Genomic DNA, 25,409 nt, shown 5'->3' with positions numbered 1-25,409 from the left:
AGCAGGCCCAGCAGCATCTCAGGAGCACAAAAGCTGACGTTTTGGGCCTAGACCCTTCATCAGAGAGGGGGATGGGGTGAGGGTTCTGGAATAAATAGGGAGAGAGGGGGAGGCGGACCGAAAATGGAGAGAAAAGAAGATAGGTGGCGAGGAGAGTATAGGTGGGGAGGTAGGGAGGGGATAGGTCAGTCCAGGGAAGACGGACAGGTCAAGGAGGTGGGATGAGGTTAGTAGGTAGGAGATGGAGGTGCGGCTTGGGGTGAGAGGAAGAACAGGTTAGGGAAGCAGAGACAGGCTGGACTGGTTTTGGGATGCAGTGGGTGGAGGGGAAGAGCTGGGCTGGTTGTGTGGTGCAGTGAAGGGAGGGGACAAACTGGGCTGGTTTTGGGATGTGGTGGGGGAAGGGGAGATTTTCAAGCTGGTGAAGTCCACATTGATACCATTGGGCTGCAGGGTTCCCAAGCGGAATATGAGTTGCTGTTCCTGCAACCTTCGGGTGGCATCATTGTGGCACTGCAGGAGGCCCATGATGGACATGTCATCTAAAGAATGGGAGGGGGAGTGGAAATGGTTTGCGACTAGGAGGTGTAGTTGTTTATTGCGAACCGAGCGGAGGTGTTCTGCAAAGCGGTCCCCAAGCCTCTGCTTGGTTTCCCCAATGTAGAGGAAGCCACACCGGGTACAATGGATGCAGTATACCACATTGGCAGATGTGCAGGTGAACCTCTGCTTAATATGGAAAGTCATCTTGGGGCCTGGGATAGGGGTGAGGGAGGAGGAGTGGGGGCAAGTGTAGCATTTCCTGTGGTTGCAGGGGAAGGTGCCGGGTGTGGTGGGGTTGGAGGGCAGTGTGGAGCGAACAAGGGAGTCACGGAGATAGTGGTCGGATTGTAGATGGCGGAAGTGAAGGTTGGGGTGGAAGGTGTTGGTGAAGTGGATGAACTGTTCGAGCTCCTCTGGGGAGCAACAGTCAGCGCCGATACACTCATCAATGTAACGGAGGAAGAGATGGGGTTTGGGGCCTGTGTAGGTGCGGAAGAGGGACTGTTCCACGTGACCTACAAAGAGGCAGGCATAGCTGGGGCCCATGCAGGTGCCCATAGCCACCCCGTTTGTCTCCTGCAAAAATTCCATCCCCTATTCCCAATTCCTCCGCCTCGGCCGCATCTGCTCCCACGATGAGGCATCCCATTCCCACACATCCCAGATGTCCAAGTTCTTCAAGGACTGCAACTTTCCCCCCACAGTGGTCAAGAACGCCCTTGACCGCGTCTCCCGCATTTCCCGCAACACATCCCTCACTCCCCACAACCGCCCAAAGAGGATCCCCCTCGTCCTCACACACCACCCCACCAACCTCCGGATACAATGCTTCACCCTCCGACACTTCCGCCATCTACAATCTGACCCCACCACCCAAGACATTTTTCCATCCCCACCCTTGTCTGCTTTCCGGAGAGACCACTCTTTCCGTGACTCCCTTGTTCGCTCCACACTGCCCTCCAACCCCACCACACCCGGCACCTTCCCCTGCAACCGCAGGAAATGCTACACTTGCCCCCACACCTCCTCCCTCACCCCTATCCCAGGCCCCAAGATGACTTTCCACATTAAGCAGAGGTTCACCTGCAATCTGCCAATGTGGTCTACTGCATCCATTGTACCCGGTGTGGCTTCCTCTACATTGGGGAAACCAAGCAGAGGCTTGGGGACCGCTTTGCAGAACACCTCCGCTCAGTTCGCAATAAACAACTGCACCTCCCAGTTGCAAACCATTTCCACTCCCCCTCCCATTCTTTAGATGACATGTCCATCATGGGCCTCCTGCAGTGCCACAATGATGCCACCCGAAGGTTGCAGGAACAGCAACTCATATTCCGCTTGGGAACCCTGCAGCCCAATGGTATCAATGTGGACTTCACCAGCTTGAAAATCTCCCCTTCCCCCACCACATCCCAAAACCAGCCCAGTTCGTCCCCTCCCCCCACTGCACCACACAACCAGTCCAGCTCTTCCCCTCCACCCACTGCATCCCAAAATCAGCCCAGCCTGTCCCTGCTTCTCTAACCTGTTCTTCCTCTCACCCATCCCTTCCTCCCACCTCAAGCCACACCCCCATTTCCTACCTACCACCTCATCCCACCTCCTTGACCTGCCCGTCTTCCATGGACTGACCTATCCCCTCCCCACCTATACTCTCCTCTCCACCTATCTTCTTTTCTCTCCATCTTCGGTCCGCCTCCCCCTCTCTCCCTATTTATTCCAGAACCCTCTCCCCATCCCCCTCTCTGAAGAAGGTCCAGGCCCGAAACGTCAGCTTTTGTGCTCCTGAGATGCTGCTTGGCCTGCTGTGTTCATCCAGCTTCACACTGTATTATCTTAGCTTTTTCTATAATTTGCTTTCTACAAGTCCAGTTTTCAGTGTTGAGATTACACACAAGACCATGTCAAAATGGCCACTTGGTGGTGCAGGTGAGCAAACTTGTGTTTTAAACTTAAACATCGAGAGTAAAAAGCTCTACCTAACAAAAAGACATTATAGAGTCATCAAAGACCAACTTGTCCATGCTGACCAGATATCCTAAATTAGTCTAATCCCATTTGCCAGCATTTAGCCCATATCCCTCTTAAATCTTTCCTATTCATACGTCCATCCAGACAGGGGGGAGAACGTGTAAACTCCTCACAGTCACCCAATGGTGGGATCAATCCCAGGTCCCTGGTCCTGAGAAGCAGAAGTGATAACCACTGAGCCACCATGCTCCCTATTGGTGCCTACGTTATCCACCTACAATATGTCACGCCTGTCTGAGTTGTGGATGAGTGTCTGCATGCTTGATTTAAAGAGGACATACTACAAGTTTGCACATTAGTGCTTAATAATCCATTTTTGCTTTTGATAAAGAAAATCTTTTCATAATTTTTCTTTCTTGTTTATTGATGAGATCCTGGCATGAGTTTCTTTCGTCTCATATAATGATCAAAATCAGACCAATTAATGATCCTAGCGATTTAAATAGTCACTTACACATTTGTGATGATGGGTAGAATGGTGGTGTTTGATTTCCCACTTAAGAGTTACGGTTCGATCTTGGTCACCCCACATTGACTTCAGCACCTTCACCTACATAGAGCCTCAGCTCTGGGATTCAATTTCTAAAATCTCTCTCTGTCTCTTTCCTCCTGATGCAGGTTTTAAAAATCCTACCGTCCTGACTAAACTTTGCCAACCACAATATATGCATCACAGTCAAATTGAATTTACCATCACTCCTATGTAGAAATGCAAACAAATGAATTGCTGTCAATTTAAAAAAAAGCTAATCCTGTCTCAGAGAGAACTGAATCACATGAGCTTATGGAGTATAATCAGTAAAAAAAAGTGAAAAAACTCCAGCAACTGTAAATCAAACAAAAAACAGAAATTGCTGGAAAAACGCAACAGGTCTGGCAGAATCTGTGCAGAGAAATTTGAGTTAATGTTTCAGGTCTAGCAACCCTTCCTCTGAACCCAGGAAGGGTCACTTGAGCCGAAACATTAATTTTATCCACAGGTGCGCCCAGGCCTGCTGACTTTTTTTTGGCAATTTCGGATTTTGTTTCTGGAGTACAATCAGGTTGGGCACAGAGTCCAGGAGAATAACCCCTCCCTTGGTAGCAGGCTGTTTGATTTAGGACGCCATCATTTCTCACCCAGACCTCTGATCACCCATTTTTTTTCGAGAATTGATTAATATTGTGACAAAGTGGAAACAACCTCAACATCAATTTTCTTGCCCTCTTTCACACATTATTTTTTAAAAATTGACTGCATGTGAGATCATGAAAAAAGTATTGCTTTCAATTGTTACAGCCCCTTACATAATCTCTGTGTCTCAAAGTGCTTCATCCTTTGTTTCAAAGTGTAATCATATTGTAACATAAGAAACAGGACAGGTGTGCACAGCAAGCTCCCACCAACACTGTGATAATGATCCAATAATCTGACTTCACGTGCAGGGAAAAACTTTCATAAACTTCGTCAAAATATTCAAGGTTCAGTTGCGCACTTGAGGGGTTTTGCTTGTTTAAAAAGGACAGTTTTCTTGGGCAGAATACTGTAGAAGCTGGCAATTAATTACATTCATTTAGCCATCACTGTACATCCTGATCCCAACACAAGGTAAAAGGTGTCCTTTCTAAAAGCTGAACTACATTGGTTTCTTTAATGGGATTACAAGAATGCAAAATGTATTATAAGTGTTGGAATTTGGATTGTTCGAAACGGAGGGGCATAGGGATGCAGGTTTGTGATAATTAGGGTGTCTTTTGTTTAAAAAAAGGATTAACAAATTATTCTGGATTAGTTACCTAAACGCAGTTCCAAGAAACAATGTGACCACAATCAAGATCTCAGGAGAAGCCCTGATGTGTTAATAGAACAAAACATGTATACTTTGGCTTCATGACTAGCCATGTACACAAATTAAGCGATTGGTTTTGTTTGGACTTCAGAGCAGAGAACTCAAAACTTAAATCAAACATTCAGGAACAAGTTTCAGCTTCTCTCCTGGCACAGTTCAATTCAGAAGAAATCAAACGTTGCAAAAGTGTTTACAGGTGTGAGGCTGGAAAAGCACAGCAGGTCAAACAGTATCAGAGGAGCAGGAAAGTCAATGTTTCAGGCCTCAGGCCTATACTCTGGCTTTCACCATCCACAGTCCTTACAGTCTCCATTGCAAAAGTGTTTTTTTTCTGGCTTGTGAACTGTTCAAACCAGAAAGGTTTGGGAGAGAAATCCTTAGGTTAGGAGAATTACTTTTTAAAAATTGAGAAGGATTTATATACGAAATTGGGAGGATTTGTAAAAGTATCTCAATAGTTCACATGCCAGCAACTGGAAGGAGTTAATTAGGTCAAAATGTAAGTCAAGACAGGAGCATAATTTCTCTGGGCTTCAGTTCCACAATGAATAGTACGGGGAAGAAGGTCAAAGCTTTGTTTAACTATAGCTATAATACATATTTGGCTTCATTGATTTTTTTTCTCCCATACCCCCACCATCCCACTGTAATGAACTTATGCTCCACTGTTGAAGAACATCTGCAACCTCATGAATGTGTGAATGGCTAACTGCTGCTTCAGCTAACAAACAAAAACAAAAAAATGAAATGTATGATCTATCCAGCAGGTTTCAGTCTATGATCTGACTTGTCCAATTGTACCATCTGCTGAGTTCAGAACCAGAGGTTTCTCCCCAAACAGACTTGCTTTGGGCTGATTCAAGGAGGTTTAGTCATCCAAACTGCTCACCCATTCCAACTCCACCGCCACACACTGCGCCCCCCCCCCCCCCCCCCCACCACCCACCAAACACACACAATGCTAGGACACCAGGAGAAAATGCTGGAGAAACTCAGTACATCTGGCAGCATCTGACTCTTCTTCAGAATTGGAGGGGATGGTATCTAAGCTGAAGGCAGGGTGTGCATTTGGGGGGGGGGGGGAAGAGAGCGGAGGGTGATGGCGAGTGTAGGTAGCCTGAGATATTGACCTTCTGACATTTGTGTCCTTTATGGTTGCTCTACTTTCTTTTGGAATGATGTGTCGCCTTCATCTTACCAGATGAACATCAGCTGTCGGTCTAGCAGACATTTTTCCACTGACAATATTTCTATTAGCCAAAGTAACTGATGAAATATAGAATAAAAAGTTCAATCTCTATGACTTTCTTTCCTCTGAGTTTGCGAAGTGTCCTGACAATTTCAGCATTAAAGTTGTTAACTGTGGAGAAATGTTTGGAAGTGACCATTAACCTTCACCTATAAATATAGAGAATGGTGAAAATACACAGCAGGGGAGAGATCTTTCATAAGAAAGATGAAAGGTCATCGATCTGGAAGCATTAACTCTCTCTCTCTCTCTCTCTATACAATGATGGCCAGTTCCCTTCAGAATTTTCTGTTTCAGCTTTCCAGAATCCACAGTATTTTGCTCTCATATTAAAATTCTGTCAGACTCTGAATTTTCTGCAATTCTTGAATGTTAACCCATCTGTCTTCAAAGTGTGCCAGTTGTAGGGAAATAAATTTACTTCAGCAGATTTATTTTTGTCCAAAGTTTGCATTAAAGCCAAAAACAGTGTTTTTGAAAAACAGCTCTCTGATGAAGGGTCTAGGCCCAAAACATCAGCTTTTGTGCTCCTGAGATGCTGCTTGGCCTGCTGTGTTCATCCAGCTTCACACTTTGTTATCCCAAAAAGTGTATTTTTTTTAAACTCACTCCCAACAGGCTTACATTAATTTGTTCTCTAGTTTCCAGCTATGATGTCTTTGAGGATGTGACACAGGAAATAAATGATGGCACTCCAACAGTGGGTGGAAAAGTCTGGATTTTGCAAGTACACAACTGTCAATGTATAAAAGTGTTTATTTTATTTAAAAGTGGATTACCACTATCCACGAACCAATGCAATGTCATTCCAATGAAACAGCATCGTCATCTGCCCTGGCTCTCACTACAGTTTAATTCACAATTAAGGTCAGTCCACAGTGTAACTTGGTTGAATACATAATACTCTTAAAATACAGGGGTCACCCACTCATCGTTATCTCAGTAAGAGACGCCAGCAGGTTATCATGCAAAGATGTGCAGAGGGAAGGCAGCTGATTAAACATTTACCATCAAATCCTACACTGGTACAGAAGCTGGACTTGAGCTGTATGAACAAAAATACAGAGGAAATTGGCAGGCTTAGGACTAAGTAATACTGAATATTTATCATTCAGAGGGACTACTCTTGTCAAACCACTCCAGTTCTGGTCCTTGTTTTTGTTCACCTTGGACTGTACCGCAACATAAAAGGGAATCATAACAGCAAGTGGGTGAGTCATATGGTCTACTTGTTACACAGAAATGCAACATTTGTATGAATGTCTTTGGATGGCCAATTCTCTTTGTACATTACCAGAGGGCTTTCCATGAACAAAATAATCTTAAACACGTCCAGGAATAACACTGCCTTGTTAGATTATTTTGTTCAGCCACAAAAACCTATTAACTGAAGACACTCTTTTCAAAGTATAATGCTATAACTTCAATGTTTCATTTATTTACATGAAGGGCAGGCACCTCCCTTTTGAAAAGAAAGGAAGCTTCCTGAAGAAAAATATCACCAAACATTGTTAGACAAGGTGCATGGTCCCTTTCTCTCACTTAATGAAAGAGCAAACATATACATTTGGCAAAGAACTTCACAAAAACAAAATCGAATTACCGTCCCAAGTAACAGGCATGTGAAATTTAACTAAATCATTCCATTAATGTCCTTCACTTGAGCTGCTACCCCTCTTTCCATCTTGTATTTGAAGGTATAAAGTTTTCACCTGGGAGGCGGGACAAAATAAAACCAGGCATGGAGAAGATGCAGGAAATGGGGAGTGCAGACGACCTCAGTCAGGAAGGAGCGTGCACTGGCCGAATGGTCTCCTTCTTCACTGCAAATTCAATGATCAATGTCACTTTTAAAATGTTACTGGGGGCAGATGGCCTGAGGTTGGCGCTGCGCAGGGTGAGGGGAAGAGTGGATTCCTTTCCCACTGTGCTTCCAAGTACAGGGACAGTTCTCTCCAACACGCTGGTGTTTTTGGCTATCTATTGTGTTCAACGTCAAGGCCATGGGTGTAGAACTGTTTGGCAGAAAGGACATGGTCAGCCAGGACATCTCTGAAGATGGTCTGTTTCGAATCTCCTCTGAGCATTTGACAGCGACTGCAAGGATACCTCACAACGCAGTCATAGTTTCTGGAGGTGGCGAGGGGAGGTGGGGGACGGTGGGGTGGTGTGTTGGGAGTCAGAGTGGGTGGTTAGGTGGGAGAGAAACAACCATTTCTCAAGCCATCATGTGCCTCTCTCCCCACCCTTCTCCTGGACCACTGTATGACCCAGTGTGCGAGTAACATTCAGAGTGCTGCTGATTTTTCTCATCCACATGCCAAGCTGTGTCCAATCTAAAATGGGCTGTCGATCACCAGCTCGCCCTGACTGCTTCAATATCACTGACCAGGTTCTGAGATAGGCAGATGCCAAAAATCTGGGAGAGAAAGAAATAAAAACAAACACTGGATATTAAATACCAAGACACAATTTTTCATTGTAAACATATATTTTAAAAATTAAATCCTCTAAAAAGTCTAGAACCCAAAATATACATAATTACTCAGCGAAATGAAAACACAGTTGTCCAGAAGATTGACCTGACTAATACTTGGAACAGATGGACTGGTCAAGGCTGTTTCCCCTGGAGGATTGAAGTGTAGAAGGTGACTTGATTGAAGCATTTCTGTGGAGATGATGTTTCCACTTGTGGGAGAATCTAGAGCTGGGATTCACTGTTTAAGGATGAGGGGTTACCCCCGCAAAACTGAGAGGTGGCAAATTTCTTTTTCACTGAAGGTCGAAAGTCTTTGGAACTCTCTTACTCCAAAGGCAGTTGAAGCACAGCCTTGAAGTATTTTTAAGGCTGTGGTGAGTAGGTTCTTGCTATGCGACAGAGTGAAAGGTTATCAGGAGCTGGTGGAAACATGGACATGAAATTACAGTCAGATCAGACATGAACTTATTGAATGGCAGAGCAGGCTTGAGGGGCTGTGTGGCATTCTCCTGCTCCCAAATCATATGCATCATACAGATAGAGACCCAAAGCAAACTTTCCATTCTCCAACAGGGATTCACCTGGACATACCCCAACCTAGTCTACTGTATCTGTTGCTCCCAATGTGGCCTCCTCTACATCGGTGAGAGGAAATGCAGGCTTGTTTCATGGAGCATCTGTGCTCTGTCCGCAATAATTGACAACACCTTCCAGGTGCTAATCATTTTAACTCCCCCTCCCACTCCCTGGTGACATGTCCATCCTGGGCCTCCTCCAGTGTCACAGTGATGCCATCCACAAACTGGAGGAGCAGCACCTCATAGTCCACCTTGGGAGCCTACAGCCCAATGGTCTAAACATGGTTTCTACCAGTTTTAAAATCTCCCCACCCCTGGCCTCAACTTGCGTCCAACACTCCCTTTCATCTCTGCCTCCTTGACCTGACACAACCTATTCATCTTCTGCCCCACCTATCCACCCCACTCTTCCCACCAACCAATCCCCAGTACCTGCATCCACCTATTACCATCCCATTTACCTTTCCCCAGCCCCACACATCCGCCCTCTCACCTCCCTGACCTGACACAACCTGTCCATCATCTCTCTCACTTATCTGCTTCACCCTTTCCACTGACCAATCCCTACCACACCCTACCTGAATCCACCTATCACCAGCCCATCTACCTATCACCATCCCATCTACCTTCCCCAGCCCCACCCCTCCTGTCTATTCATTTCCTAACTTCCTTCCCCCTCAACAGTTCTGAAGGGTCCCAACCCAAAATGTCAACTTTCCTACTCCTCCTATGCTGCCTAACCCGCTGTGTTTCTCCAGCTCCACTCACTCTGTTGTACCTAAGGGGTAATGTTTTCATGCAGAAGTTGGCACATGTGTGGAATGGGTTGCCAGAGGAAGTGGTAGAGGCAGATACAATTAAAACATTTAAAAGGCATTTGGATGGGCAGATGAATAGGAAGGGTTTAAGAGGAATTTAGGCCAAATGCTGGCAAACTGGATTAGGTCAAATTGGGATGTCTGGTTGGCATGGACAGGTTGAACCAAAGGGTTTATTTCCATGCTGAGTGACACTCTACTCTACACCCTGCAAGCTCCCCTCCAAGTCACACTCCATCCGAACTTGGAAATAAATCAACATTCTTACAGCGATTAAAATGTAGAAACTCACTCCCTAGCAGTGCTGTGGGAGTATCTGCACCACGTGAACTGCAGTTGCTCGAGATGGCAGTTCACCACCACATTCTGAAGGACATTAAAAGCTGGCCCAGCCAGCAACACCCACTTCCCACTCGTGAATTTCTTTAAAAAGTTTAAAGCAATGGGAACTTCCACAAAGTTTACAGAAGGACCCAATTGCCCGTGATACCATGTATTGCAGAGGGAGAAACTGTGATTTCACCTTTTCTCCCAAGGCCTGGGTTAAGGGAAAGTCAGTGAGTCATCAGGGATTGCTCCTTTTGGAAGTTTGATGAGCGAGAGAAGGCTTTGATTAAACGATGTGCTATGCCATTCCTATCCAAAAAAGGTCAGAAAGACAGGCCAGCTAGCTTAACATCTGACATGTGCCAAAAAAAATTATCCTTATGGAGGCAATGCTACTCTACCCAATTGTAATTTTGAAGTGAGGTATTCAGTGCCAAACATAGCAGATCAAGTCCAAGATAGTTGAAAGGAATGCTACAATTTTCTGCGGAACAGTTTTGATACAGTAAACATCCTTGCATTTGAACGTTCTACTTTTTTGAAATGAACAGGCAACAAATGCTGGCCTTGTCCAGAAAAGCTCACGTTCCAGGAATTAATTTAAGAAGAAAGCAGTGGTCAGAAAGTCGAAGGCTGGCAGGGTGCAAATTCCAGATGTGCATTCCCAACGTAATACAGGAATGCAAAAGCATTGGACTGGGGAGATTGGTGTGCTGTTTAATAAAAGCAAAGGTTCAGTAGTGACCTGACAGAGGTCCTTAAAATAATCCAGGAGTCTGACCACATGGATTTTGAGATGATGTTTCTGACTTGTTAGGTAGAACAAAAGTAGGGGCTGTACACACAAGATAGTCACTCATTATACCAATAATGTGCGGGAGTATCTTCTTTGTCTAAAAATGCTCGGAATGTGGAACTCCAACCCACAAGGACTAACTGAAGTGAACAGTATAGAGAAATTTAAAGGGGAGAAGCTGGGAATGCACACAAAGGAGAAAGGAAGAAAACAGTATTCTGATGAACGGAGGTGACTTTAGGAAGTACAGAGAATCAGAAGGACCTTGGTGTATACGTGCACAGATCCTTGAAGACCAGGACAGGTGGTTAAGACGACATATGGGATACTTGCCTTCATCAGTCAAGGCACTGAATACAAGAGCAGAATAGGAACAGAAAAGTCTAGTCAGCCAATTGAATTCCTGACATCTCTCTGTACAGCCCAGCTGCCGACACTATCTCACTATCTCTGAACCATTTAGCCCATGAAGTCTGCTCTGCCATTCAATGAGATCATGGCTAATCTGAATCCTCAATTCCACTTCCCCGTCTTTTCCTCAAGGTCCTGATTCCCCTTCTCATTAAAAATACATCTATCTCGGCCTTTTCTTTTCATGATTCAGCCACAACAACTCTCTGTGGTAAAGAATTCCACAGAGTCACTACCCTTGGAGAGAAGAAATTCCTCCTCATCTCTGCCTTAAACATGTGTCCCCTTACTGAGATGATGCCGTCTGGTACAACTCTCCCAGAAGGGGAAACAACCTCTCCGTATCCACCCTTTCGAGCCCCCTAAGAATATTATATATTTCAAGATCACCTCTCATTCTTCTACATTCTAGCGAGTACAGGCCCAATCTACTCAATCTCTCCTCATAAGACAGTCCCTCCATAATTGGGATTAGTGTTGTTTCTAGTTTTATGTACGACTAGTGACAATACCTTCCAAATAAAAGGGAATCTAGCTAGCAGGAAATGATTGCTCGTTCCTGATAAGATCCATAACGAAAATAACAAGCTGCAGTAACAACTTACCAATAACATGAGCTTCAACTAAGTGTTAAACACACTAGTATCTGAAATTCAGCCTTGTCAATTTCAGGAACAATGAACAATACATGCTTGACCACGTCTTCATCGCTTTACAGAATTCGTTATAAAATATAACTAACTATGGCTTAATACACAAAATCCTCTTCGACCCTCTCTTCCTGCTCTCACCATGTGTTGCTGAAACTGCTTGTAGCTGTACCTGGGCAAGCAAGGATGGATCAAGGTGGCCATTTTCAAAAGCAGTACCAGTCTTTAACATTGGTCTCATACACACACACACACACACACACGCACACACACACACACACACACATCTGCAACATTTAGCCAAAAGGCCAGACAAGGGGCTCAATTTAGTGCCTCATCCAAAATTCAGCACCCTCTAACAGTGCACTATTTCCCTTGAGTATTGAAAGCAGGCATCGGCTGAAGTTTATGATCTCCACTGTCGATGGTCAGCCTTGAACATACCATGTTCTGACCCAGAGATGTGATATCAATAAGACAGGACTTTTCAACTTTTACTCAACTTATATACTCCCTCATTAAGCCTCTACTGTAAAGAAGCACAGACTCAAGGAAAATCAACTTTGCACCTCTTTGCACTTTTTCCAGAGTTTAATAATTAGGGCAAATAAACTGACACCTTAGAGACAATTAGAGGTGTGCGTAGTGAGATGATCAGAGCTAAGCTGTGAAGGCACAAGACAGAGCGCAAAACAGGTTCATGAGAACGGGTCCGGAGATAAGCATCAGCTACACAGTTAGATCAGAGAAACTGAGGTTGTTTCTTTCTGAGAACTTTGAGAGGTCTCAACAGAGCAGGCAGGGAGAAGCCATCAGCATTGGTAAAAGAATCAGGAACAAGGCCGGGGACAAGTTTTAGGTAATTGGCAAAAGCAGCAACAGGACTAAGAAAAACACTCTAAAGTAGTAAGTGGCCTGGAATGCACTGCCCAAATGAGTCTTGAACGCAGGATCAACTGAGGCTTTCCAGGAGGAACATGATCGTTGTCAGAGACGGAAGAACATGCAGGGTTATGAGGAGATGGTGGGTGTTTGAGAGTGCACATGTGTGTGTGTTTAGGCACTATGGGGACTGTTCATTCAGAGAACCGGCGCAGAGCAGAAGATCAGGGGAGGCATCATCGCTGAACTGTTAATCCAGGTAATGTTCTGGGGCCCTGGGTTCAAATCCCACCACAACAGGTGTGGAATCTGAATTCAATAAAAATCCCAATTAAGAGTCTAACAATGACCATGAATCCACTGTCAATTGTTGGTAATGGTTCACTAGTGTCCTCAAACTGCCATCTTTACTTGGTTGGGCCTACATGAGACTCCAGCCCCGCAGCAATGTGGTTGATGTTGCCTCTGGGCAATAAATCCTGGCCTAGCCAGTGACACCCTCATTCCATGATGATGTTTTCTGAATTAAAAATTGTGCTGAATGGTCTCCTTCCATTCTGTGACTCTGTAAAGCTGAAAATGCTAGTGTCTGCTTTTCCACTTCGCACAATCGCCTTTCTCAAGGCCTTTCGGTGAGAAAACACTGGATATTGCTCAACCTTGTCCCCGAGGACTTGGAGCTAGCATCAAATGGATCTTGTGCTGTATTAGTGAGAATATAATGCTGCTGCCAATGGGCCAAGTTGGCTCAGGCCCAAGTTTCAGAGCAGAAACAAAAACATTGCTTTCCACAGCACCACCCAGTCTCCGAGGACTGGATGTTTTTCTCTCAATGCCTGGTGAAACTGACCTTTGAGAAGATGCCAGCGGGAACGACGTTACAGCAGCACATCATCTTCCTCTCCCAGAGAAACCACGCTGAGCATCAAGGCAAACTCATATCCTCACCCCATGTTTAATGCACCAAAACAGCTCGAGGTATTGCCCAGCAGGGGATCAGACACTTGGCAAAGGGAGTGGTGGTGGAATGGAAATTTTCTCTGGGCTGGTAATCAAGAGCCACAAGCTAATGTTCTGGGAGTTTGTGCTTGAATCCCACCACAAGTGGTGAAATGTAATTCAATAAGAACATGGAATTAGAAAGCTAGACTAATGGCAAGCATGTCACAGAATTGGTACGGCTCAGATAGAGGCCATTCAACCCATCATGTCTACACCAGCTCAGTGAAGAATCTCATTCTGTTGCCTTTTCCCCATAATGATTCCCCTCAACATTGTTTCTATTTCAATTATCATCCAATCCCCTCCTGAATGCCTGAAATAAACTCCCTTCGACACATTTCCAGGCAGCGCATTCCAGACCCTAACCATTTGCTGAGTGAAAACACCTTGTCCCAACTCTAGAGTAGGCAATGGCCTCATGGTATTATCATATCCAGAGGCAACTAATATTCTGTGGACCTGGATTCAAATCCCACTATAGCTGATGGCGGAATTTGTGGTGAAGCAAGTTTAATTATGAATTCAATACAAACAAAATACAAATTTAAGAGTCGAATGAACTCTTTCTTAGACTCCATGAAACCATTATTAATTGTAGTAAACTGGATGTGTTCTTCCTAAGGTACTGCCATACTTCCCTGATCTGACCCGCTTATGACTCCAGGCCCACAGCGATGTGGTTGAGTCTTAACTGCCCGATGGGTAATTAGGGATGGGCAATAAATGCTGAGGCTACTCAGAGACAGTCATATTCTGTGAATGAAAACAATTTGCTTCTATTGCAAATTTGTAAACCGGTGTCGTCTTTTTCTCAATCCTTTTATAACAGGCAAGTCACTCTCCATCCACAATGTAATCAGTTAAAAACAAATGTTCCCATTATCTCTCATCTAGTTCACTAATTCTCTTTTGGGAAGAAAATCCACCATCTTTACCCTGTCTGGCCTACACGTGACTCGAGACTCTCAGCAATGTGGTTGACTCTTAACTGTCCTCGAAAATAGCTGAGCAAGACAGTCAGTTCAAGGGCAATTGGGAATGGACAATAAATTGTAGCCTTGCCAATGATGCCCATATCCTGTAAGAAATTAAGAATGGTGACTAGATCCTTGAACAAAGCAGTCCAAAGGGGGCAGAGAGAGTTGTAGGGAGTTGGTGAGGTTTTAGGAGTGAGTTCGAGAGTGAGTGGGAGATCCAGGTAGCTGTAAGCACAAGGTGCAGTAACGAAATCTAAGAGATGCAGTCGGTGAGAAGTAGAGGTGTGTGGAGGTTGCTGAGGGTTATGGAGCTGGTGGAGATTCCAGAGATAGGGAGGGAATGAGGCCATGGAAGTGCTCAAACACAAATGAAGCACAAGGCAATACAAATGTCACAATAATTCTCACCTGCAACAATGCAATTCCAATAAATATTCCTGCAACCACAGTCAGATTTTCCTGCAGCCATTTCTCAAACTGCCCCACACAACCTTTAGTGTAAATATAATTCTGTTGTTCAGTCACCTATAATTGAAACAAATGTAATTTAAGTGAATTCCACATTTGGATTAGTAGCATAAAGTCCCAGAACCAACCTTTAGACATAATGATATCAAGTCTGCTTTGTTCTTGCTACATTCAGGGTGAAGCACTCCGTTATAATACTAATTCAAAACATGTATACATCACTGATGAAGCTAAAGAAACTAAGAGCTGCAGATATTGAAGATCTGAAACAGAAACAGAAATCGCTGGAGAAACTCAGCAGGTCTGGCAGCATCTGGGCAGAGAGAAACAGTTAAGATTTTGCATCCTGCAACCCTTCATAAGAACTGATAGTAGCAAAGAAAGGGTGGTGTCTATGCTGAAGATGGAGGTGGGGGTTGGGAGGCAGTGGGGAGAGGTGGGAAGATTGTGAGCAGTTGCCTCCTCTCCACCACAGAGGTGATGAAATGCGGACTGGGTGATCGCTTTGTGGAACAGCTACATTCTGTCTGCAATGGCCTCAAACATCCAGTTCACTTCAACATACCACTGTGTCCCATGTCTCAGGCTTGCTGCAGTGCTCCAGTGAAGCTAAACGCAAGCTGGAAGAACACCACCTCAATTTCCGCTTGGGGACCCTGCAGCCTTCAGTTCTCAGTATCGAATTCAATAATTCTGGAAGCTGAACACCTTCTTCCATCTCCTTACCCTTGTCCCCGTGCCCCAGGCCCTGTCATTACACAGGCAACTTTCAGCACAGGTCAACCATTCTCACCTACTCATTGCCCACATTATCAACTTTATTTCTTCCCTGACCTACCATTAACCATCCGTTAGTCTACCTAACTCTCTTTCTCTCTGGATGGGCTCCATCTCCACCTATCAGCTCACCCTTTTCCTCCCCATCTTCCCTGTTTTCAGCACATATACCTCCTTTTCCTTGCTACTATCAGTTCTGAACAAGAATCACTGAACTTGAAACTTTAACTTTGTTTTTCTCACTCCACAGACGCTGCCAGATCTGTTGAGTTTCTCCAGGATTCTGCTTGTGCTTCTCATTAATTAAGTTGCCTATCAGTCATAAGCTTGCCAGATGGCAGAATGCTGTGGGCTCTTCCTGTGCCTATGATCCTAACTGATCAGAGCAAGGAAGCGATGGCAAATCTCAGTCAGAGAAACATGCTTGGTTCTGAGTCAAAGATTATGGGGCTAAATCCCCACTCGAGAGAGAGGGCCAGCCCAGTGTAGTACCGAGGGAACACAACACTGTTGGAGATGCCATTCACACAGGATGTTCCAGCAGGGCCCTGACTGACCCCTTCCACAAATGCAAGTGACCCCTTGGCACGATTTTGAAGAGGAGCAAGGAAACTCGTCAGTGCCTTGGCCAACATGCATCCCTCAAATATTCTCACAAAACAGATAATCTGATCATTGCTATCATGTTTTCTACATTGCAACAGGTAACATTCTCTATGGGTGTGAAAGGTGCTACTGAAATATAGTTCTTTCTTTCTAGGAGGTAGGAAGCTTTAGCTCTTCTTCAGTTTGAACAAAAATATGTTCAGTTAATGAGAGGTCTTCAAAGAAAGTGCACATTTTGAATACGGGAGGATATTGAAGTAAGGGGTGAGGTGGATTGGATTTTACTTCATGCAGCACAGAATCTCTAGATTGACACAGTGATGTCAATAATGAATTGGAAGTGGATGGGGATAGATGGCAGGATTCAGAGCAAGTAGCGTCTATACACTGAGCAGAATCTATCTGACCAGCGTACAACAGCAAACAGTCTACAGAATTCGGCACATCATGGGCTGAAGGGGCTGGTACTGTTCTATGTTAATCTGCTTAAACAGAGGGCCTGTCACCTATAGCAAACAGAACTTACTGCCGAAACGACAGTAACTCCATAAAAGTAAAACTGTCTGTCCAGCAAAATGCAATGAATACGGAATAGTTATATGCTAGTAACAATTTGCTGAAAAATCAATCTCCATCAACCTCGGCCAGTGGGCATGACCTCACCATCTCTTCATTGGCACAGAATTGGGGTGTCACTGTTTACAGCCAATCAAACACCGGCAACACTAAATATATCAGAGGCAGAGAATGCCAAAATTAAACGTAAAAGCTTTTTTTTTTAAAGCATCAAGTTCCCTTTAATTGTTGGTTCTTCAGACTTACCACTTTCAGTCTCACATCATAACCACACTGAGTGTTAATGACATCCTCCTGGAAAACAAAACGATAATATTGAAACATTAACTCTTAGCAAACAGTAGCGTCCCATGTGGATTAAGTTTCTGCTAACATAATAAATTATACATTAGGTTCTAAGTTCAATTTTAATTTTGTACATTTTATGTTATAAAGGGGAGAAAGTTTTTAAGATAACAAAGTGTGGAGCTGGATCAACATTGCAGGCCAAGCAGCAATTTAGGAGCACAAAAGCCGACGTTTCGTGCCTAGACCCTTCTGATGAAGGGTCTAGGCCCGAAACATCAGCTTTTGTGGTCCTAAGATGCTGCTTGGCCTGCTGTGTTCATCCAGCTCCACACTTTGATATCTCGGATTCTCCAGCATCTGTACTTTCCATTATTTCTGGAGAAAGTTTTTAGTTTTGTTTTGAAAGAGACGCCCTTGGGAGCTTGAAGAGGACTCTGGGGAGCTGTTTGTTTTAATGCACCTTGATTGAACTTTTACAACCTGCGCAGTGAAAGAATGAGAGTTTGTTGGTCAATGCACTTAAAAACAGGTGAAAAGAAAACTGTGCTATTACCTAGCAATAGGGATCCAGGCACAGAACAATTCAGAAGAGGATTGGTCTGCTTCCGTGAGTGTGTGTCAGAGAGTGAAAGCTAAAGCATTAAAACGCTCTTGTAAAAAAATCTAACTGGGTTTGTTTCAAAGTTAAAGTAATAGTATGTTTTGTTTGTTTAGTTGTCCCAGGGAGAGGTGCTAGCTGAAGAAAAAAATGCATCCAGAAAAACACAGACACACTCGAAGGAAAGTGATTGCAGTTGGGTTTACCTGAGTAAGGAGCCTCAATATTGCAACCATGGTAACTATTTCCTTGGGTTTGGGAGTTTGTACGGGTATTGATGGGATAATTGGTATAATGGGAGTTTCAATCCATTTCTAGTGTTTGCAATTAAAATTTTCCAATCTTTTGTCTAGTGTAATATAGTCCATGTGTTTTTTGTTTAATTGAAATTTTACTATTTACCTTAATGTATTCGGCTAACTCTTGTATATTTTTTCAGTGACTGACCTCCACGGTTGCGGAAGAAAACAAGATTAGGGTCTATCAAGCAAGATTTCAAACCCTGGGTCAAACTTGTCCTCCAATATTAACATCAGCTGCATTATAACAATATAAACAAACACATTATAGACCACTTCTCACTGTTGGTAAAGGGGGCATGATATTTTCACCCACTTGACCATCTAATGATGAAATTGTAGGAACAAAAATTTACATTTCTCTGGCACCTTTCATGACCTCAGGATTTCCCAAAACTCTTTATGGCCAATAAAATATTTTAATACAAGTCATTGTTGCAAAGTAGGAACTGTGCCAGACAATGAGCATACAGCAAGATCCCACAAACAGCAATGTGATGACGATCAGATAATCATTTTCAGTGGTAACAAAGTGTATAGCTGGATGAACACAGCAGGCCAAGCAGCATCTTATGGAGCTGTGCTCCTGAGATGCTGCTTGGCCTGCTGTGTTCATCCAGCTCCACACTTTGTTGTCTTGGATTCTCCAGCATCTGCAGTTCCCATTATCTCTGATCACTTTCAGTGAGGTCAGTTAGGCATAAATATTATTCACAACCCTTGCTACTATAAGAAGGGTAATTTACTATGCTGCCTCACCGTGGGATCCTTGGTACAGCAGGAAAAGGGCACTCCACACCTCTCCCGACTTGTATTGCTCTCTGTACAATTGAAGTAAATATTCAGATTCCAATCATCAGCATTATGGGCACCACAGCATTCCCACTGGAGTTAGAAAAACAGAGAATAGGCAATATAGGCTCAAATCTCACCGCTGTGATGATGCAAGATTAAAAAGCATTAATAATCAGTGATTTTACAATCATGAAGTATTACATCATGGAAAGGAGGTCTTCTGGGCCATTGAGTCCACATTGGTTGTCAAGCACCTATCTACTCTCATCAATTTCCCAACATTCGATCCATAGCCTTTCATGCTATACCATGCCATGGCATTTCAAATCTTCATCTAAATAATACTTAACTGTTACAATGGCTCCCACCTCTACCATCTTTTCAGGCAGAGTTTCAGATACTCACTGCCCTCTTGGTGAAGGAAATTCTCATTAAATCCCCTGAAAACCACCTGCTCTTCATCTTAAATCCATGACCCTCCGAAAGGGGCAAAGTTTATTCCTATTGAGACTGTCGATGGTGTGGGAGAGAGTTCACACTAGCGTCATTTTGCTCTTAAGGAAGTCTTTCTCACATTCTCTCCTGAATGACCTGGCTCTGATAATAACGTGTTATTGTCCTGTTATCTACCTCAAGAGAGAACATTCTGATGAAAGGTCTAGGCCCAAAACGTCAGCTTTTGTGCACCTAAGATGGTGCTTGGCGTGCTGTGTTCATCCAGCCCCACACTTTGTTATCTAACATTCTAATGAATCTTTGCTGCATTGCTTTCAAAGTTATTCAGGATTGACCCAAAGCTATGTCGAACCTTAAGGTAGCTTCACTCTTTCCCAAACTGGTTCACATTGGCTCTCACTCTCAGATATCCTCACGCCCTGATAGAATGGACTTACATATTCCTGCGTGAAGTCAATAAGATTTTGGAGATCAATATCATCTCGGTAGGCTCTGATATTCTGGTTAATGAAAAGGTTAAGCTGATCCCTGATCCAGTCCTTGAAGACAAACGCCAGGACCCCAGCCGTGAGCTCCAGGAAAAAAATCACTCCAAGGAAGACGGAGAACTATTACAAAATAACAAGTGACACAGGCTTAAAAACTTCTGTGCGCGCACTAATGCTATCAACATTCCAAGAACAACAATCAAATGGCTTTCAAAATCGTAATCCAGAGATTTTCCTCACATATTTTCAAGCTGCTCTGCACGGCATCAGTTACACTGACAGAATTTCATTTCTTATTAACCATGCAAGGGATCTTTTCTTCATTTAAAAACAGAAAAGTTTGTTGACACTGACTCCACACATGCCTGCAATTTATGCCAGTTTCTGAGAGATTAAAACAAAAATCTAATTGTGAAGAAAGGGCACCTGAGCCAAAACTTTAATTGTTTCTCTCTCCACAGATGTGTTTTTCCAACAGTTTCTGATTTTGTTTCCAATTTCTACCATCTGCAATTCTTTCTTTGTGTTGAAAACAAAAGTCCTACTGTGATTAATAGTTTTTTTTTCAGAAACTGCATCTCTTAAACATTTAGATATTTTTCCTGGCTTCTTAAAACCAAACTCTGCACACCTGCTTTAATATTTTCTCATCAGGTTCAGCGCAATTGTTGTTTGACAATTGCTCCTGCGAAGTGCCAAACATAAAGACATAGAAACAGCGGGACTAGGATTAGATGGTCCCTTGGAACACTCAATAAGAGCACGACTGATCTTTTCTCTCATTTCTCCACCCTATCCCTGGATTCCATATCAAGCTCAATTTTGAATATTTTCAATGAATGAGCATTCAAGCTTTACAGGGTAGATAATTTCAAATGTTTGTGAAGAAGTCGCTCCTCAGCTCAGTTGGAAATAGCCAATCCCTCATCCTGAAACTGCAACGTGCTTCTGCAGCCACTCAGTATTGAAAGTTCAATAGCACTTTTTAAACATGTTGAAAACTGCTCTAAAGGAAGGGCCTGTCATCAAACAAGTTTTGGACCGCATGCATATTACCAGAGAGTTGGTGTTTGCAGCCTTAGATCGCATTAATGTGGATAAATCCCCTGGGCCTGATCAAGTCCATCCTCAGACGTTGTAGGAGGCTAGGAAATAAATTTCAGAGGCTTTTGCAGAAACTTTTGCTTCAGCTTTAGCCACTGGCGAAGTTCCTAAAGACCGAAGGGTGGCTAACGTTGTTCCATTAGTTAAAAAAGGGAGCAAAGACAAGCCAGGGATCTACAGGCCAGTGAGCCTGACATCAGTGGTAGGCAAGTTATTGGAGAGGATACTGAGGGACAGGATCAACCAACATTTGCATAATCCAGGTCTGATTAGGGATGGTTAGCACAGATTATTGCATGGCAAGTCATGTCTGGCAAATCTTTTAGAGTTTTTCAAAGCAGTAACCAAGAGGATGGGTGAGGGTAGGGCAGTGGGTGCTGTCTCCATGGACGTTAGACAAGTTTCTGACAATGTCCCACAGTCCAGGTTAGTCATGAAGGTTAGGTCACATGGGGTCCAGGGAGAGCTAGCTAATTGGATTCAAAACTGGCTCAATGGTAAGAAGCAAAGGGTGATAGTTTGAGATTGCTTCTCAGACTGAGGGCCTGTGACCAGTGGTGCAGACACAGGGATCGGTGCTGGGACCTTTGTTACTTGCATAAATGAGCTGGATGTGAATGTACATGACATGATTAGTAAGTTTGCGGATGATACAAAATTGGGAGGTATCATTGATAGCGAGAAAGGCTACCAAAAATTACAGAGGTATCTTGATCAGATGGGGAAGTGGAATGAGGACTGGCAAATGCAATTCAATGCAGATAAGTGTGAGGTGTTGCACTTTGGAAAGTCAAACCAAAGCAGGACTTGTACAATAAATGGTAAAGTCCTGAGGAATGTCATGGAACAGAGGGACCTAAGAGTAGATGCACATTGTTCGTTAAAAGTGGCGTCACAGGCAGACAGGGTGGTGAAGAAGGCATTTAGCATGCTGGCCTTCATTGGTCGAGGCATTGAGTTAAGGAGTTGGGACATTATATTACATTGTATAAATGGTTGGTGAGACCGCACTTGGAGTATTGTGTACAGTTTTGGTCACCCTGTTTTAGGAAATATATAGTTAAACTGGAAAGCGCGCAAAGATTTACAAGCATGTTGCCAGGATTAGTAGGCCTGAGTTATAGGGACGCCAGGATAGGACTTTACTCCTTGGAACGTAGGAGAATGAAGAATGACCTTAGAGATGTATAAAATCATGAGGGGCATAGATAGGATGAACGTATATCATCGTCTTTTTCCCCCCAGGGATGGGGAATTGAAAACTAGAGGGCGTAGGTTTAAGGTGAGAGGGGATAGATTTAAGGAGGACCTGAGGGGCAACTTATTCACGCAGAGAGCGGTGCACATATGGAATGGGCTGCCAGAGAAAGTGGTTGAGGCAGATACCATACAACATTTTAAGAATATCTGGATAGGTACATGGATAGTAAGGACTTAGACGGATATGGGCAATTGGAATTAGCTGAGTGGGCACCATAGTCAGCATGGATCAGTTTAGGCTGAAGGGCCTGTTTCCACTCAGAGTAACTCCATGATAATTATGACATTGATCTCAACTGAAGCTACTCTAAGAATTATTTGCTTGGAAAATACTAAACAGAGACTGTGAATTCAGTTCGATCTCCATTGCACCATCACTTGGTGAGCAAACTGCATTTAAATCACACCTGCAGTTGAAAAAATGAAATGAATTTTAATTTGAGCTACATACAAGTATATGTACATTTTATATACGCACAGATTAACACACACCCTTTTGTTTGATCAGCTAAAGGAAGGATTTAAAATGAAACAATTAATGGATAATAGTACAGAATTAGGTGATTTTTGGTGATGGAAGAAAAAAAAAACTCAGTTGTATGTAACAGCACTTCTGGATATAAAATTAGATAGGCAGTACAGTTTCTCTCCCACAAAATCAAATCAATTACCTAGTCTGAACTGGGGGTAAACATTTATTGCAATCCTCCTTCTGCCACAGCTATCAGCAATGGAGTTCCACATAAAGGCATGGGGATCAGTGATTAGCAACTCTCATCACTTGAACTGTGTGTACTAGATACGATTCTAAATGGGGTGGCAGGAGCAGAGAAACCCATGTGCATATACGTATGTGTTATTAAAAGTGGCAGAGCATGCAGACAGCCATTAATAAAACATAAAGTACTCTTGACTTCATAAATAGGGGCATTGAGTGCAGGAATAGGGAGGTTACAATGAACTTCAACAGGAGAGTGGTTAGATCTCTGCTGGAGAACACTGCACCATTCTGGGAGCCCTATTATAGCAGAACATGAATGCATTGGAGACAGTGTGGAACGTTAGCGCAAGAACGGTTCCACAGATGACACACAACAGTTAAGACCAGAGTTAAGTTTTTGAGTCCAGTGACCCTTCTTCAGAACTGGATTCTAGTCACTGGACTCGAAACTTTAACTCTGTTTCTCTCTCCACAGACGCTGCCAGACTTGCTGAGTTTCTCCAGCAATTTCTGTTTTAGTTTCAGATTTCCAGCATCCACACTTCTTTGCTTTACTTCAGTTCTGAGGATTAACTGAGGAAGTTAGAACTGTTTCCCTTGGAGAGAAGGCCAAAAGGAGATTTGAAAGAAGTTTTCAAAACGGTGAGGGGTTGAGACAGTCGAGAGGAACAGACTGTCCTTGCTCATAAACAGACAAAGAACCGGAGGAGATGGTTTTCAAGTGTTTCGCAAAAGAATCAAATACGAGGTGTGGGAAAATACTTCTCCACACATCAAACAGTTACAGTCTGGAATGCACTGACTGAAACGTGGTGGAGCCAGGTTCAAGAAGCATTCGAGGGGACACAATGATAATTCTCAGAAAAACAGTGCACAGAGTTACAGGGAAGAAGCATGAAAACGGCACCAAGTTAAAATGCTCCGAGAGTCAGTGCAGACAATATGGGCTAAATTACTTCCTTCTGCAAAGTAACAATTCTGAGAATCTGCACTCCCAATCCGGCCACTTGAGCACAAAATTCAAGTCTACAAGCCTAATCCAAACGGAGGAGTGCTGCAATTGGATGGGATTGTAAACTGGGAGCAAATATGCTCTTTCATATGGATTTTAAAAAAAGATTCAGCAGCATTAGTTAGAAGAGCAGAGGAATTATCCAAACTGTCCTAACCAACACCCTAAAACAAATAATCCAATCCACACAAGACTATCCTTTTAGAGCCCTAGCTGAGCGCAAATTGTCTGCAATACGTCCTGCATTACAACAGTGGCTGCATTTCAAACTGTCTGCCTTTTCTAAGTTTGTTCTTCTCAAACTGAAAGTAGAACTATAAAATTTGTCTTCGCTGTACTAAATATAGAGCACTTCTTGCTTCATCTTGTATCCAGTTTCTTTTTGACATTGGAGGTGTGCACCAAGGAAAACAACGTAACCTTGAGGAATCAGCATGGCTTTGCCAAAAAGAAATAACATTTAAACAAGTTATTACAAGTCTTTGAAGGAGTAACTTGTGCAGGGAATAAAGGTGGACCTATAGATATAGCCTACTTGAATTTCCAGAAGTAATTTGATAAGGTGTCACATCGAATGCTATGCAAAAAATAAAAGCTCGTGAAACAGGGTGTAACATATTAGCATGAATTAGCAGGCTGGCAGAAAACAGAGTCTGCATAACTGGGTCTGCCTAATTGGGAGCATGTGACAAGAGGTCTGTACTGGGGCCTGAATCTTTCACAATTGACATCAATGACTCAGATGTTCGGAGTGAAGGCCTGGCAGCTAAATTTGCAGATGACTCAAGGATCAGTGAGAAAACTTCGTGTGAAGAAGGCATAAGCAAGTTACAGATCATTCCAGATAAATTGGATGACTGGGCAAGAAATGGACTGATCGATTACAAGGTGAAAATGTGAAGTTGTCCACTTTGGCAGGAAGAATAACAAAAAACAGAGTTTTACTTAAATGGAGAATGCAGAATTCTAAGCTGCAGAGGGACTTAGGTGAGTGAGTCACAAAAAGTCAGTGTAGGCAAACACACAATGTTTTATTATGAGAGCAACTGAAGATACAAGTAAGGGCGCTACGCTTCAGGGCAAATGGGGAGACCACATCTCAAATACTGTGTGCCGTCAGCTCTGGTCTCCTAATTTCATAACAAGAGGAATTGAGTATAGGTGCAAAGAGGTCCTTCTGCAGCTGCACAGGACCCTGGTGAGGCCACACCTGGAGTACTGTGTGCAGTTTTGGTCTCCAAATTTGAGGAAGGACATTTTTGCTATTGTGGGAGTGCAGCATAGGTTCACAAGGTCAATTCCTGGAATGGCGGGACTATCATATGTTGAAAGATTGGAGCGACTGGGCTTGTATACACTTGAGTTTAGAAGGAAGGATGAGAGGCGATC

The 25,409-nt window shown here is 43.5% G+C and overlaps 1 protein-coding gene across 1 annotated transcript in view; it reads right to left on the bottom strand.

Moving 5' to 3' along the window:
- Nucleotides 1-6,390: 6,390 nt before the first annotated feature.
- The window catches only part of LOC125455972 (tetraspanin-5), an 85,245-nt gene continuing 66,226 nt past the window's right edge, over nucleotides 6,391-25,409 (bottom strand). Inside the window, exons 4-8 of the mRNA XM_048538597.1 lie at nucleotides 19,873-20,043; nucleotides 18,944-19,069; nucleotides 17,246-17,293; nucleotides 14,981-15,097; nucleotides 6,391-8,071 (exon numbers count right to left, since the gene is read on the bottom strand). Of these exons, the coding sequence (XP_048394554.1) occupies nucleotides 8,006-8,071; nucleotides 14,981-15,097; nucleotides 17,246-17,293; nucleotides 18,944-19,069; nucleotides 19,873-20,043 (528 nt within the window). The 3' untranslated portion in view covers nucleotides 6,391-8,005. The remainder of the gene's footprint in view (nucleotides 8,072-14,980; nucleotides 15,098-17,245; nucleotides 17,294-18,943; nucleotides 19,070-19,872; nucleotides 20,044-25,409) is intronic.

This window comes from Stegostoma tigrinum, chromosome 1, assembly GCF_030684315.1.
Source record: "Stegostoma tigrinum isolate sSteTig4 chromosome 1, sSteTig4.hap1, whole genome shotgun sequence".
Lineage (NCBI taxonomy): Eukaryota > Metazoa > Chordata > Chondrichthyes > Orectolobiformes > Stegostomatidae > Stegostoma > Stegostoma tigrinum.
Note: the sequence above shows the minus strand (reverse complement) of the source record. Positions and strands in the feature narration are given on the sequence as shown.